Source organism: Silene latifolia, chromosome 8 (genome assembly GCF_048544455.1).
Source record: "Silene latifolia isolate original U9 population chromosome 8, ASM4854445v1, whole genome shotgun sequence".
Taxonomy (NCBI): Eukaryota; Viridiplantae; Streptophyta; class Magnoliopsida; order Caryophyllales; family Caryophyllaceae; genus Silene; species Silene latifolia.
In genome coordinates this window covers 107,142,979-107,156,231 of record NC_133533.1, presented here as the reverse complement: position 1 = coordinate 107,156,231, position 13,253 = coordinate 107,142,979, and the positions used below count along the sequence as shown (strand labels likewise).

The 13,253-nt window shown below is 32.7% G+C and overlaps 1 protein-coding gene across 1 annotated transcript; it reads left to right on the top strand.

The window, feature by feature from the left end:
* The first annotated feature begins 1,994 nt into the window (after nucleotides 1-1,994).
* On the top strand, nucleotides 1,995-10,030 carry LOC141597215 (4-coumarate--CoA ligase 1-like). The gene is made up of 5 exons (XM_074417587.1): nucleotides 1,995-3,253; nucleotides 7,319-7,517; nucleotides 8,007-8,220; nucleotides 8,981-9,083; nucleotides 9,572-10,030. The coding sequence occupies exons 1-5, from the start codon at nucleotides 2,216-2,218 to the stop codon at nucleotides 9,695-9,697; spliced, it is 1,680 nt and encodes a 559-aa protein (XP_074273688.1). The 5' UTR covers nucleotides 1,995-2,215; the 3' UTR covers nucleotides 9,698-10,030.
* The last annotated feature ends 3,223 nt before the right edge of the window (nucleotides 10,031-13,253 follow it).

The window sequence follows — 13,253 nt, the reverse complement described above, 5'->3', positions numbered from 1 at the left end:
ATAATAAGGGTAAACAAAATAAAAATAAAATCAATACTGGTACAAGACCGGACCGAATACCAAAGTAGAGTAAATATGTGGATTATGAACCAGATTAAATAAAATACGGCCTGATCTTTAATGCGAACCACTGAGTGAACACCCCTAAACTCAACACCATAACAAACATACTACTAAACATGATCTAGAGAATCAGAATAACTTTTAGTCTGTTATACACTAACATCTTTGATCAGCTTTCATAACTAGATCGATTACATTTGCCTAATTTGCTCAATCCCATGAATAGAAAAAATTAACCCCTAACCTCGTAGTTAAGAAATTAGACAAGCAACTACTACACACCAAATTCAGTTAATTTGGTTAATTGCTTGTAATACTAATGCATAGTAATAATAAAATTAACATACTCCATATAAAATTTGGATAATTGTAATGCATACACTAATAAAAAAGCATTAGTGACATGATCTCAACTTAGTTTTTTTGATAGGATCTCAACTTAGTTGTTAGAACAAAAGTTAATATAAAGTCTTCTAATAAATCCAAATCACCACATGTCACATGTGAACAACTCATTTTTCAAATGGTACTCTTATTACTTAAATCTCAAAAGACCATCAATTTCACAAATTATTGATAATTACTCCATAACTTATTTTCGTTTGTCTCGTTTCAATTCATCGTGCTCTCTCCAATATAATGCTCCTAAGTCCTAACATACTTATTAAAAGTATGGACTTTGTTTTTGGTACTAAAACATGCGCAAAAAAGAAAAAATATCATGTACTCCGTATCCTTTTCCACCTAAACTTTTTCCAATTTTTTTTTTTTTTGTCACCAACTCTTGGTAGGTGAAATCCAACATCGCACTCTCTTAGTCAAATCTGACCTTCTAAGTCCCAATTGCAAGTAAACGTTTTGTGTTAGACGTGCTAATGAATATCTAAATTAGTGTCATTTAGATAGATTAAAAGGACACTAATTTACATTTATTTTGATTAATTACTCCTAAAAAATAATCGGTTTGTAACGTACTATTGTAAATCAATACCTATTTAATCAAGTCAATATCAGATTAGATGGAATTCAACTTGGATAATTATTGGATCTGATATGAACAAGGTGGGACAAAGTTCACATTATCTCTTCATTACAACAACATTACCTAATTTACCTTAATGACTCAATGACTCCTGCAAATTGCGGGATAAATAAGGATGTACGCAGTCTTGCCTTTGTGTTAGCAACACAAAGAAATTGTTTCGTTCCGAATGACCCAATATGAAAATTGCATCGAGAATTGCATCAAATTACTGACATTTCACAAGAGAAACTAACGCAACTACTTTAGTGAGTCATTGCTTTATCCATGGTAATTCAGAATAAAAAAGTAACGAATCTTTGACTCCATTGGAAATAAAATGGCACAATATCTCTTCATTATAAACATACTCGATCCGTATACTTCGTATTTAAGGAAAATATAACTAATGATCTAAATGACCATATCATACAATTCAGAAGACATTTATGAGATAATGAGTCTCTTTTGATTTAAGTAGAACCACTTTAAATTCATTTGATTTTTATTTTTTATTTTTCATGCACGCCGATATCAGTCTAACTTCGATTAATTCGGGTTAAACAAATTTCGAATATAGATCCGATACTTGAATTACACACATCGAGTTTTTTCTATAGATTCGAATATTATTTATTAATTTTTTTTTCTCAAAGTTGATTTTGTTAGGTTTGCTTTTTATCACCATAGCTCACCCCACCAACCCCTTTCACCTTAAAACTCTTTAATCACAATTAGCTCCTTAATAATTAACCCAATTAAAACTCGCCACGTAGATAAACAAGGTTCAACTACAACACATGTCATTTTCTTTTTGGTCAAAAATCCACGAATTTGACAAAGTCCACATATATGTTTTCCCTTTCGTCAACGTACTTTCTATTTAAAATGAAAAAAAAAATGATCACTCATAAACAAAATTCTTTAATTTTTTTAAAAATAAATAAATAAATCAACCAACCCAAAATTGCTCCACCCACTACCCTCTACCCTTCACCTAATTTCGTATATTAACTCCCTAACCAACACACCCAGAAAGGCAGGGAAGGTCCAAACATTTAGACGTACCTTCTCCTTATTTCTTGTCACCTTATTATTATTATTTCCTTTCACATTTTTAATCATAAGATCATGGGTTCAATCCAAGACAACAACCTTGAAGTTTTAGCTAGTCACCATAACAAAGAATACATTTTTCGATCGAAACTTCCCGATATTTACATCCCAAATCACCTCCCCCTCCACACTTATTGTTTCGAAAATGTATCCGAGTTTGGCGACCGGACTTGTTTGATCGACGGTCCAACGGGTCGAGAATGGACTTATTTGGAGGTGGAGAAAACGTCGAGGAAGGTGGGAGCCGGGTTTTGTAATGGGTTAGGGGTACAGAAAGGGAGCGTGATCATGCTCCTCCTTCAGAATTGCCCCGAGTTTGTGTTCTCATTCCTCGGGGCATCTTTTGTAGGAGGGGTGATCACGACTGCTAACCCCTTCTGCACCTCTGGTGAGATTGAGAAACAGGCTCGAGCCTCTGGGGCTCGAGCCGTGATCACTCAGTCAGCATTTGCTGACAAGGTGAGAACATATTGTGAAGAGAATGACATTCATTTAATATTGGTGGACGCCCCGTCCACCAACGGGCCCCAGGATAAATACTTCTGGGACCTGATGGAGGACAAGGTGGTTGGGACATTACCCGAGGTGGACATCAATTCAGACGACGTGGTCGCCTTACCTTATTCCTCCGGAACCACGGGACTCCCGAAGGGCGTGATGCTCACGCACAAGAGCCTAGTGACAAGTGTAGGACAACAAGTGGATGGTGAGAATCCTAACCTTTATTTCCATAACGAAGACGTTGTCCTATGCGTTTTGCCATTATTTCACATCTATTCGCTCAACTCGGTTTTGTTATGCGCGTTACGCGTGGGGGCCGCGATTCTGGTAATGCCTAAGTTTGAGATACACATGTTAATGGAGTTGGTCCAAAAGTATAAAGTTACGATTGCACCCTTCGTGCCGCCTATCGTTTTAGCTATTGCTAAGAACCCGGACATGGACAAATATGACCTTTCGTCTGTGAGGACTATATTGTCTGGTGCTGCTCCCATGGGAAAGGAACTTGAAGATTCCGTTCGAGCTAAACTCCCTAATGCTAAACTTGGCCAGGTATATTACTCTTTCAGTCTCGATTATTTCTTTACCTTACAGTTCGTATATTCATTAAGAGATATTTTAATTAAAGATAAATAAAACAAAGGGATGACAGCCAGACGATCATTTTCTTAAATAATGGAACAATTTTTTTAAGTTTTATTAAAATTTCCGAGTTTTACTTTTTTATTTACTCTGGTTTGATATCTGTTTATCCCATTTTGGTTCCGTCACGGGTCACTGGTCACTTTTATCGATGATCATTTACTAAATTCGTGTTAATGTTAAAAATATGATTTGAATAGTAATATGTTGAAATTAAGGTATGGTTAGTTATGATTCATAATGGTATGATTGAGGTGGTGTAAGGTCAAAAAGGTTATGCAAGTTGATACTTCGATGTCACTATATATATATACAATAAAGGTTTATGATGCTGCTATAAATGCTACGAGTAATTGTTACTCCAACATTTATGTGTTGATCTAGTTTTGGACCTTTTGGTGCAAAAAGTAAGAAGAGGTGGTAATTGATTAATGTGTTTAGCACTTGGCCACAAATTAACTACAACGTACAGTAAAACGTGTATGTCGATTTGTACATTTTAGGAGACCGTATTTTTTAACCCGTAACGTATATTAATGTGTTTAATTTATGTCAAAAATGGACTAATTAAGGGGTTTAAAATGAATATTGTAACTCCATCCTCAATTCCTCATACGACTAAGAACAACGTTATTAATAACATTAAAATGCATGAAAAATAGTTTCACTATAATTAAAGTTTATCTGTTAGAGAGTTAAGAGTATAATGATATTGTTTTGGGCTTCGAGTTAATACAAATTAAGTGTCTTTTATTTACATGACACGGATTTTTTTTTAACTTGAGAATGACTTGGAATGTAGGGTAAATTTTGATTTACATTTTACTACATGCATAATTGAATTCCCTTTTAAATTTTTATATGGTATACGTGAATTTGCAACATTTATATAATAATGAAACTTATACTACGTGTTAGATTTATCATAAGATAAAAAAATAAATCAGTGTCCCACCCACAAGACTTGGTCTAAAATACATTTTTTGTGGCAGTAAACTACAAACGTCATAGATTGAATTAAATATAAAACATTAAATATGCATGTAACGACATAATTTACTAGGTGGCCTATGCTTTTCATGTCTAACATGATAACGTGCTAAATAATTTTGAGGTTGAGTAAATCTTGATTCACGTTATTATTATTTTCTTATTCACGTTATTAGTTCACCTTTTATTACACTATCATAATGCCGTAATAAACTTCGTCTCAGGTAAAACTGTAAACCATACGTAAATTGGTCGCCCGAGCTATAATAGGTCTATTATTCTGAACATAGTTTATTGTCATGTATCATAAATCAATCTATGACTGAGAGAGAATATATGTTTTTTCAAATTTTTTTGGTATTTGAGTTACTTAGAAACTAAATTTATATTCATTTTAATAGTTTTATTGTGTGACTTAATTTGAGTCTTCTTTCACAATAATTACGGTTTTCTTAAAAGGAGCCCTTTTAGCATTAGGAAATGTATTGTGGCCTTTCTTCTAAGATAGTGTTCAGAAAATAAATAATAACAAATAACTGGGTCGGTAATAAAATAACACAAAATCTCATTGAAGACGGCACGTATCCGTCACTTTGGAGTGACGGATACCATTTACTCTCACAAATGACCCAAATAAAGAAGAGAGGGAAGCACATGGAGGTGTCCCACCTTGTCCTCCCTATCCATTTTATGAGTGACATTACCCGTCACTTGTTTCGACACGTTTTCAGCAAGACTAACTGATAAAAATAATGATAAGTGGTGTAGAATATCATATGGTTCACATATTTGGATGGCCGCATGTAGGGCTGAGCAAAACCGTATACCCGATACGGTTTTGAAAACCGTATCGGGTATACGGTTTTTAAATTCACAATTTTGTCGATACGGATCCGACCCGGTTTAACCGTATACCCGGTTTTCGTATACCCGGTTTTTCCGTATATCCGATTTTCGTATACCCGGATACGGATTTCAGTTGTTTGTTGTTCAATTTATTGCATACGTGATAAAACCGGTACACCCTCACTTAAATTTAATAATAGGTTACATATCAAAATAATCAAAATTTCAATATTCATTAAACAAATGCATTAGGGGAAAAGAAATTGGACAAGTTAAAGTGATTTTGGTTAAATTATTTAGTTTTTGTAAGATATTTTTGGTTTTTTTTATTCCTTTTAAAAAACCGTATCAGAAACCGTATACCCGGTTTTGTTTTTGCTCGACCCGGATACGATACGGTTTTTTGAAAACCGTATCGTATATACGGAAATCCGTATCGTATATACGGAAATTCGTTTAATTGAAACCGTATACCGTATCGTATCCGTATATTAAAACCGTTTCGTATATTTTTGCTCACCCCTAGCCGCATGCAGTCAAAACAGTTGTTACACGTAGTCAAGTAAACAAAGCACTCAAAATGAAAATCCACAATCAAAGGATAATGAAAACTCACTATTTGCTGCAGCGGATAGTCTTGCTATAAAACGAATATATTTGTCTATAATTAAAAATGGGTCAAATAATTTAAAAGTGGTGATATTTTTGGCCCCCATTACCCTATTTGTTGTTTGTCCTATTAAGAATGTGATATTGTATTTGATCTATTTTTAGTTATAAACGGAAATTTTGCGTTGCTCCAGATGTAGGTAGACATCTCTTTTGTGTCTTTTCCCCTATAGCAACCTAGACTTGTTAGTATTAGTATATGTAGCATTGTTGACTTTTTCAAAAAAAAAAACAAAAAAAAAAGAAGAAAAAAAAACATAAATTTGACTATATTAGGTCCAAGATCTTTCACCTACTAATTACATGAATTGAAAGGTTCTTCGAATCAAATATGTGTCTCAATTGTCTTTAGATTAAAATTCTTAGCTACCTTTGTAAAATACATTGTATTTTCTTTGCGAAGTTATGACAAGTTTAACATACCCACCATCTTCTATGACGTTTTAGGCTAGAGAATATGAACTTATTTTAAATTATTAATAAACATTTTTTTAAGCTGGATATAAAAAGATTCAAAAGATTAAGAAAATATTATCTACTTCTTGAGAGATTAATATGACTTCAATTCTTTTTAATAAATAAAAGTTCACTTTAAAACATTTTTTTATCACAAAGGGGAACATGAAGTCATGAACTATTTTCCACTTTCATTCCACTATAAAAGAGCTTTTACAAAAAGCAATTGTAATAATAATAAGCCGAGGCATATCCGTCACAAGCTAAATACGGGTCAAGTAATATTTAAGTGGGTAGATAAGACAAAAGCAGAATGCTGCTCTCTAGACATTTTGCTGTTGTCTTATCTACCACTTGAATATTACTTCACTCGTTTTTAGCTTGCGACGGATATGTCGGTCTTCAATAAGACTTGTCGTATTGATAATGACTTGAAACACTAAGGCCAAACCTCCCATTTTTTGCACCTCTAATGTTCTTAGTGCTCCAATAAGAAAATTTGGTGCACTATGGAATAAGCTCAATCAAGATAAGGGTGACACGAGGGATTAATAAAGACTAGTCCGTATTTTCTTTTCTAAATGACGAAATATTATTCCTTCTGTTCCAATTTGTTATTTCTATTTACCCTCGGTAATTTAATTAGACCTATTTTTAACTAGTTTTACGTGGAATTACTCGTATTGAAATTTGTGATGTTTTTGTTGCCATTAAATTTGCTTGCATGGGTCGATTCGTGACAGTGCTGCCATTATTACTCAAATTATATGAAATTGCTATGAAAACAGCTTCGAATTTCCAACTCTAGTATTAGTAGGTGACAAAACACACAGTATATATCACACTCCCTGCTTTTTTGGTCGTTTCCTTTTAATTTAAGTCATCCTATATTTCACAGTACCTTAATCATTGGTCTCGAGTACTTAAATAAATTGGTAAACGGTTGGAGCTTCGTCAGCTTTTATAATTTTACCCGACTCGAATTTGGACTAAATTAAATGCTGTCAAATGTAGGGATATGGAATGACAGAAGCAGGGCCAGTACTTGCAATGTGTTTGGCATTTGCAAAGGAACCGATGGAAGTTAAGTCGGGTTCATGTGGGACGGTTGTACGCAATGCTGACTTAAAAATCGTCGACCCTGATTCCGGCCTTTCTTTGCCTAGAAATCAGCCTGGTGAAATTTGCATTCGTGGTGCCCAAATTATGAAAGGTGTGTCATTGTACTCAATTTTACCAAAAGTATTATTCGATGAAGTAATTGTTTTATTGACAATACTCGATTCAAGTCGGGATTCTGACAACAATTTCTTGATGATTGATTGACATGCCACATGTTTTATTCCCCATTATTGGAGTCTTCAGTCAAGTATCATTACATACACCTTTGTCATTCACTTACTTTAGACTTTTAATGGTTGTTACGCAGTAACATCATTGATGCAGTAGGCATAAATTTGTTGGTGAAAATTATGATGTTACTGCAAAAGTTGTTGGTGAAATTATAGTGTTACTTTTGGAAAGCTAGGCATAAATTTTGGTAGGTAAGTGAAAACGACAGTGTGGGTTGGTGAAATTTAGAAACGGGTCGTTTTTGGTAAATGACATATTGAGAAATTTTTGTCATATTTAGGGTTTTTGGCATAAAAACCAAAGAAATGCTAATGTGTGTCTAACAAAGTAATTTAATATTATTATTTAGGTTATTTGAACGACCCTGAGGCAACATCGAACACAATAGACAAGGATGGATGGCTACACACGGGTGATATCGGATATGTGGATGACGACGATGAAATTTTCATTGTGGATCGTCTTAAGGAATTGATCAAGTACAAGGGTTTTCAAGTTGCTCCTGCTGAACTTGAGGGAATGCTCATCAATCATCCTAGTATCCATGAGGCTGCTGTTGTAGCGTATGTCCCTATTTTTTTAACCCTTTCATTTCATTATTGGGAGCTAATAGTTGATGTTACGTGTCGTCGTGTTCCCTCCCGTTTACTGGAATCAAACCATTAAATTAAATGAATATATGTAATGAGTATTTTTATTCAAATGGTATGATTCCAGTGAATGACAGGGATTATATTACATTATTACCGTGTTGTGCAGGGCCGTCTTTGGGCCTGTGCGGCCCGTGCGGCTGCACAGGGCCTCAAAATTTTGGCCCTCGAAACCATAGTATTTATAAGATAAATATAAGCTGCACATGAGATACACAATGAAAGGTAGTGGTGTAGTGGTTTGAACTTTACCATCTATTCACAAGTTCACGGGTTTGATACCTAGTAGCGACTTTTTCTATTTTTTTTGGGCTCACATTTATATACCCATTTCTTTTATCGGTCAGATTTTCTTAAAAATAAAATATGATAAATGTAAAGTATTTTAATTAGCAAAAATTAAATATGAAAATGTAAATTATTTTAGTACGTGAGCACTTAGAAAGACCTAAAAAATTTGGAAAATCACCTTGAGTTATTTTTAGGATGGTTTAGTTGAAATTTCGATTTAATAGAATTTTTATAAAAAAGAAAATTAATCTATAACGTGGGGCCCCATTTTTAAAACTTTGCACAGGGCCCCCGAAACCACCAAGACGGCCCTGGTGTTGTGGTAAATTTGTTGAGTTGTTTCGCTTTCAAATTAATAGAGAAACATATGAAAATTGTGTAGGATGCAAGATGAAGCAGCTGGTGAGGTTCCAGTTGCATTTGTTGTGAGGTTAAATGGACGTCAGATTACTGAGGATGAAGTTAAGCAATATGTCTCCAAACAGGTAATTTTTAATTAATTTTTTTTTAATACGGGTTTTAAAAAATGTGACATTTATCATAAAAATGTCCATTTGAGTCTTTTTAAAATGTGCCCTTAAGATACATTTTAGAAAAATCGTTTTTAATAATCTCTCTGGGCTTAAATAGTAAAATAATATCATATGACGATTATTAGTCAGTATCTCGATATATATGTATAGCGTATTGCATTCTATCAACGATAATTAAGCAGAAAAAATGTCAAAAATGACTATATATAATATATTTAGAATTTAGAAGACAATGCAAAGTACACTTATAAATAATACATTTGTAATTTTCAAGTAATTATTTTGAAGCGAATGTAATACACGAATACCATATCCTTTTAAAATAATACAGAGTAATATGTTCAGGTGAATATGAAAATATGTTTCAAATCGAACAATAACTTTTGTAATTTATCGAGTATTTATATAAACTAATATAGGGTACTTTACTTCGAGTACAGGTGGTATTTTACAAGAGAATAAATAAGGTTTTCTTCGTGGACTCGATTCCAAAACTTCCATCTGGAAAAATATTAAGGAAAGAGTTAAGAGCAAGATTGGCAAATGGTGTTACTACTACTAATTAATTAAGTACATTTGTCAAGTATTTAATTACAGTACATAAGATTTGTACCATTATGTAATGTAACGACGACGTTTGATTTAGAGGTTTTTTAATCTATCTTCATCAAGTTTTTTTTTTTTTGGTTGGTCAACATTATTAGAGAAAAAAAAGTTGGCATTAAAGAATTATTGTTGTAAAATATCATATTTAGGTGAATGATTCACCTTAAATTTGATAAATTATCTTGTACTTTTGTCTATTTACTCGTGTCTAGATCATCGATTGCTTGTAGATCGAAGACTGGTTTATGAGTGAATAAAACATATATACAATGGTAACGTAACTTTGAGCTTGCTACATAGTTAAATTTAATTCTATTGTTTTATGTAAAAAAGCGTAAAATAATGTTAAATACAGTATACTATTCTCTCAGTCTCAGTGATTGTTATCATCCCCCTTATACTAAAAGAATAAGGATTATGAAATATTTTCCTCCAAAGCACTTCCTTAATTAAGGAAACAAATTAGATTGTTTTTCTTCTATTAAACCATTATCCTTTCATCAAAGTATAATTTTGTTATTAAACTCTAAAATCCCCCTATATTCCAAGAGAATAAAACTTCTCTAAAGTTTTTTCTCAAAAATGCTCAAACTTATATATGGAAACAAACTTATTTATATTTATAATATTTGCTTAAAAGACACTTTTAAGCACTGATCGGACATCCGATCCAAAGTGCTAGTTCGGATCGGATATCCATATTAGAAATTCCTGAAGTCAGATATCCATATCCAAACCAAATGTTTCGGATATCCAAAAAAATCGGATCAGATGCGTATATCCATATTTTGGAATTTACCTTAAAATTAAGTTTGAAATACGATCATATTCATCGTCTTACATGGTGATTTTCTTAAGTATTCTTACTCAAATGTTCTCGACATAAAATTTAAGTACCACTTACATATTTCTGAAATATATAAAACTTTAATTAAGTCGTTGTATCAGATAAAATTATATTTTCTCGAAATTATGCTAGAAATTTATAGTTTCGGATCGGATCGGGTATCCAAATGTTTTAATTCTAAACTAGTTTAGTTCCCGCGCAATAAATGCGCGGTATTTATAGAATTACTAATATAGACCTGTGCAATATATGCACGGTATTTGTAAAGTTTTACTTTTTAGTGTATTATTTATAGAATTTAAATTGACAATTCACTTATTTTTCATGTTTCTCCTTAATGTATTTTGATAAAAATAAAAATTAAAATTAAAATCATAAGAAGTAATAAAATGGGTATTTTTTTTGATTTTTTTTTAACCGAGAAATTAATGATGTTAATTTACAAATATTTATTAATAACATAATTTTTAGCTGTTAATTTTTATCATAAAAAGTCAATGAATTTTAAAAGTATTTACTAATACCATATTTTTTAGCCGCAACTTCTTATCATAAAAAGTCAATAAAGTTTTATCAATAAGTTCTTTAAAAAAAGAATTTCCTTATCTTGGAAAGATTGAAGATAAATTTGTGCAGAATGTGAAATATTAAATTTTATAAATATTTAAATGCAAAAGATTATATCTATTTATAACTTATCATGTCACACCTATATTATATGCTAAAAATACCAAGAACTATTCTAGGAAATATGTTTTAGGCGGGAAAAGTTGGAGTTTCGCATATTTCATTTAGTAAATAGGGGATTCATATCCAAACCAAAACCAAATGTTTCAGATCGGATATTCGATCTAAACTTAACTTTCGGATCGGATCTCCAAAAATTCAAATCGAATATCGGATCGGTTTGGAGAATCGGTTTTTTTACTCAGCCATACGTTCCATGTATATTTTGTATGGTTTCTTTTTCGGTTGAGCCCTCATTGTTAATTAGGCCCAAATTACAATTGATGAGGTGACTGATACAAAGAACATCGGACAATTTATGTCGGCGCTTTCAAGTAGGAGGCCCAAACAATGTATTTCACAGGCTACAAACTATAACAAGATATTCATTCATATGCTAATTTGGGCCCTGTTTACGAAGAATTATTATGCTTCACAAATTACTAGATAAGACCATTCTGTTATTCAACCTGTTAAACGTTGTTGATAATTTGTAATGACTTTCCTAATCTACCCTCACTCTAAACCTCTCATCTATTAACCTCTATTTTTCAAGTACGATATTTCCGTCACCACTGCTTCAATTCCGCCACCAAATTCAAGGAATCGACGACGCAAGTAATCAAAACTAGTTTAATTTTTTTAAAATTTGTAATTACTTAGTAGATTTCGGTGGTTTAGAATAGAATCGTTATTATTAGAACGGATTAGTGATTATCGATTACCGCGCCCATAATTAATCTAAGTCGAAACATAATTTTTTTTTTCCAGACAAAATGTTTTTTCGTTCAGACAAAAAAATTCTTCGTCCAGTCAAAAAAAAAATGACCGGGAATTTTGTTTTTCTCCCGGTCTGGACGAAGAAATTTTCCGCCTGGACGAAAAATTTTCCGTCTGGACAAAAAAATTCTTCGTCCAGGCCCTTTTTCGACACATTTTTTTTTTTAAAAAAAAAAGTTGATAATTTCCGTCTTAGATTAGTTTTGGGCGCGAGGATCGATAATCACTAATCCGTTCGTCAAATCATAAACTTAAAACGTAAACATATCTCTTGAACATTGTTACTAACTTGATCATTCTTACCGTCATTAGTCGATATGATTAAAACCATTTTAATCGAAAATTTCGTAAATTAAATATGATTTTTTCCTGAAAAACCGTCTTTTTTTTGTTTTAGAAAGATTTTAGAGAGAGATAAGGGGGAGTTAATGGGGGCAATATTGGAAAGATGTGTTAATAGTCGACGATAATTGGTAAAAGTGTCGATGATATTTAACACAACTCGTTTTGACATTTTGCACGAAATGCCCAATATTTTCATCCGAAAACTTTAAGAGACCACAACTCGTGTTTACAAGTTCAGAAAGTGACTATTTTTTTCCAAACCGATCCTCTTTCCGAGAACTACGATTTGTAAAAACAAAAAATTGTCGTGTTTGAATCATATGGGCTAGTACTTGTTCTAGCACTCCGCTTTGACTTGAACTCGGAAGACAAACGAATCAAGTGTGCAATAAACGCGCCTAACCAATATAAGAAATATCAAATGTCGTAAATGTAGTACCCAATACATATATGATACCGAAAGAAGGTCGTTCATAATGAATTAACAAGAGCACGACCGCTACCGGCCAAACACCAACACAAATGTATGAGCGAGATGCCCGACATCACTAAAGATTGAATTGTGTACCAAAAGAACGCATACAAAACTCCAAAATCTCTTATAAAAAAGAATCATGGCCAAATGTATAGTCGTACCAAATTGTTTCGAAAAAGACACCAACGCCATGAACAAAACAATGTCTTACCTTGATATAAAAGAGTCACGAACACTACTAACATGCCTACACAAAGGCAACATTAATCCAAGTCGAAACCAAAAGACAATGTTCTAAGTGAGCACAAATCACCCATCTTAGGTACCAATGTTAGACTAGAAA

What these genes read in the sequence shown, in the direction of transcription:
- LOC141597215 (XM_074417587.1), top strand. Translation starts at nt 2,216, where the DNA reads ATGGGTTCAATCCAAGACAACAACCTTGAAGTTTTAGCTAGTCACCAT. An exon ending in TGGTGCCCAAATTATGAAAG is followed by an intron (nt 7,518 to 8,006) that starts GTGTGTCATTGT and finishes ATTATTATTTAG; the next exon opens with GTTATTTGAACGACCCTGAG. An exon ending in CATGAGGCTGCTGTTGTAGC is followed by an intron (nt 8,221 to 8,980) that starts GTATGTCCCTAT and finishes AAAATTGTGTAG; the next exon opens with GATGCAAGATGAAGCAGCTG.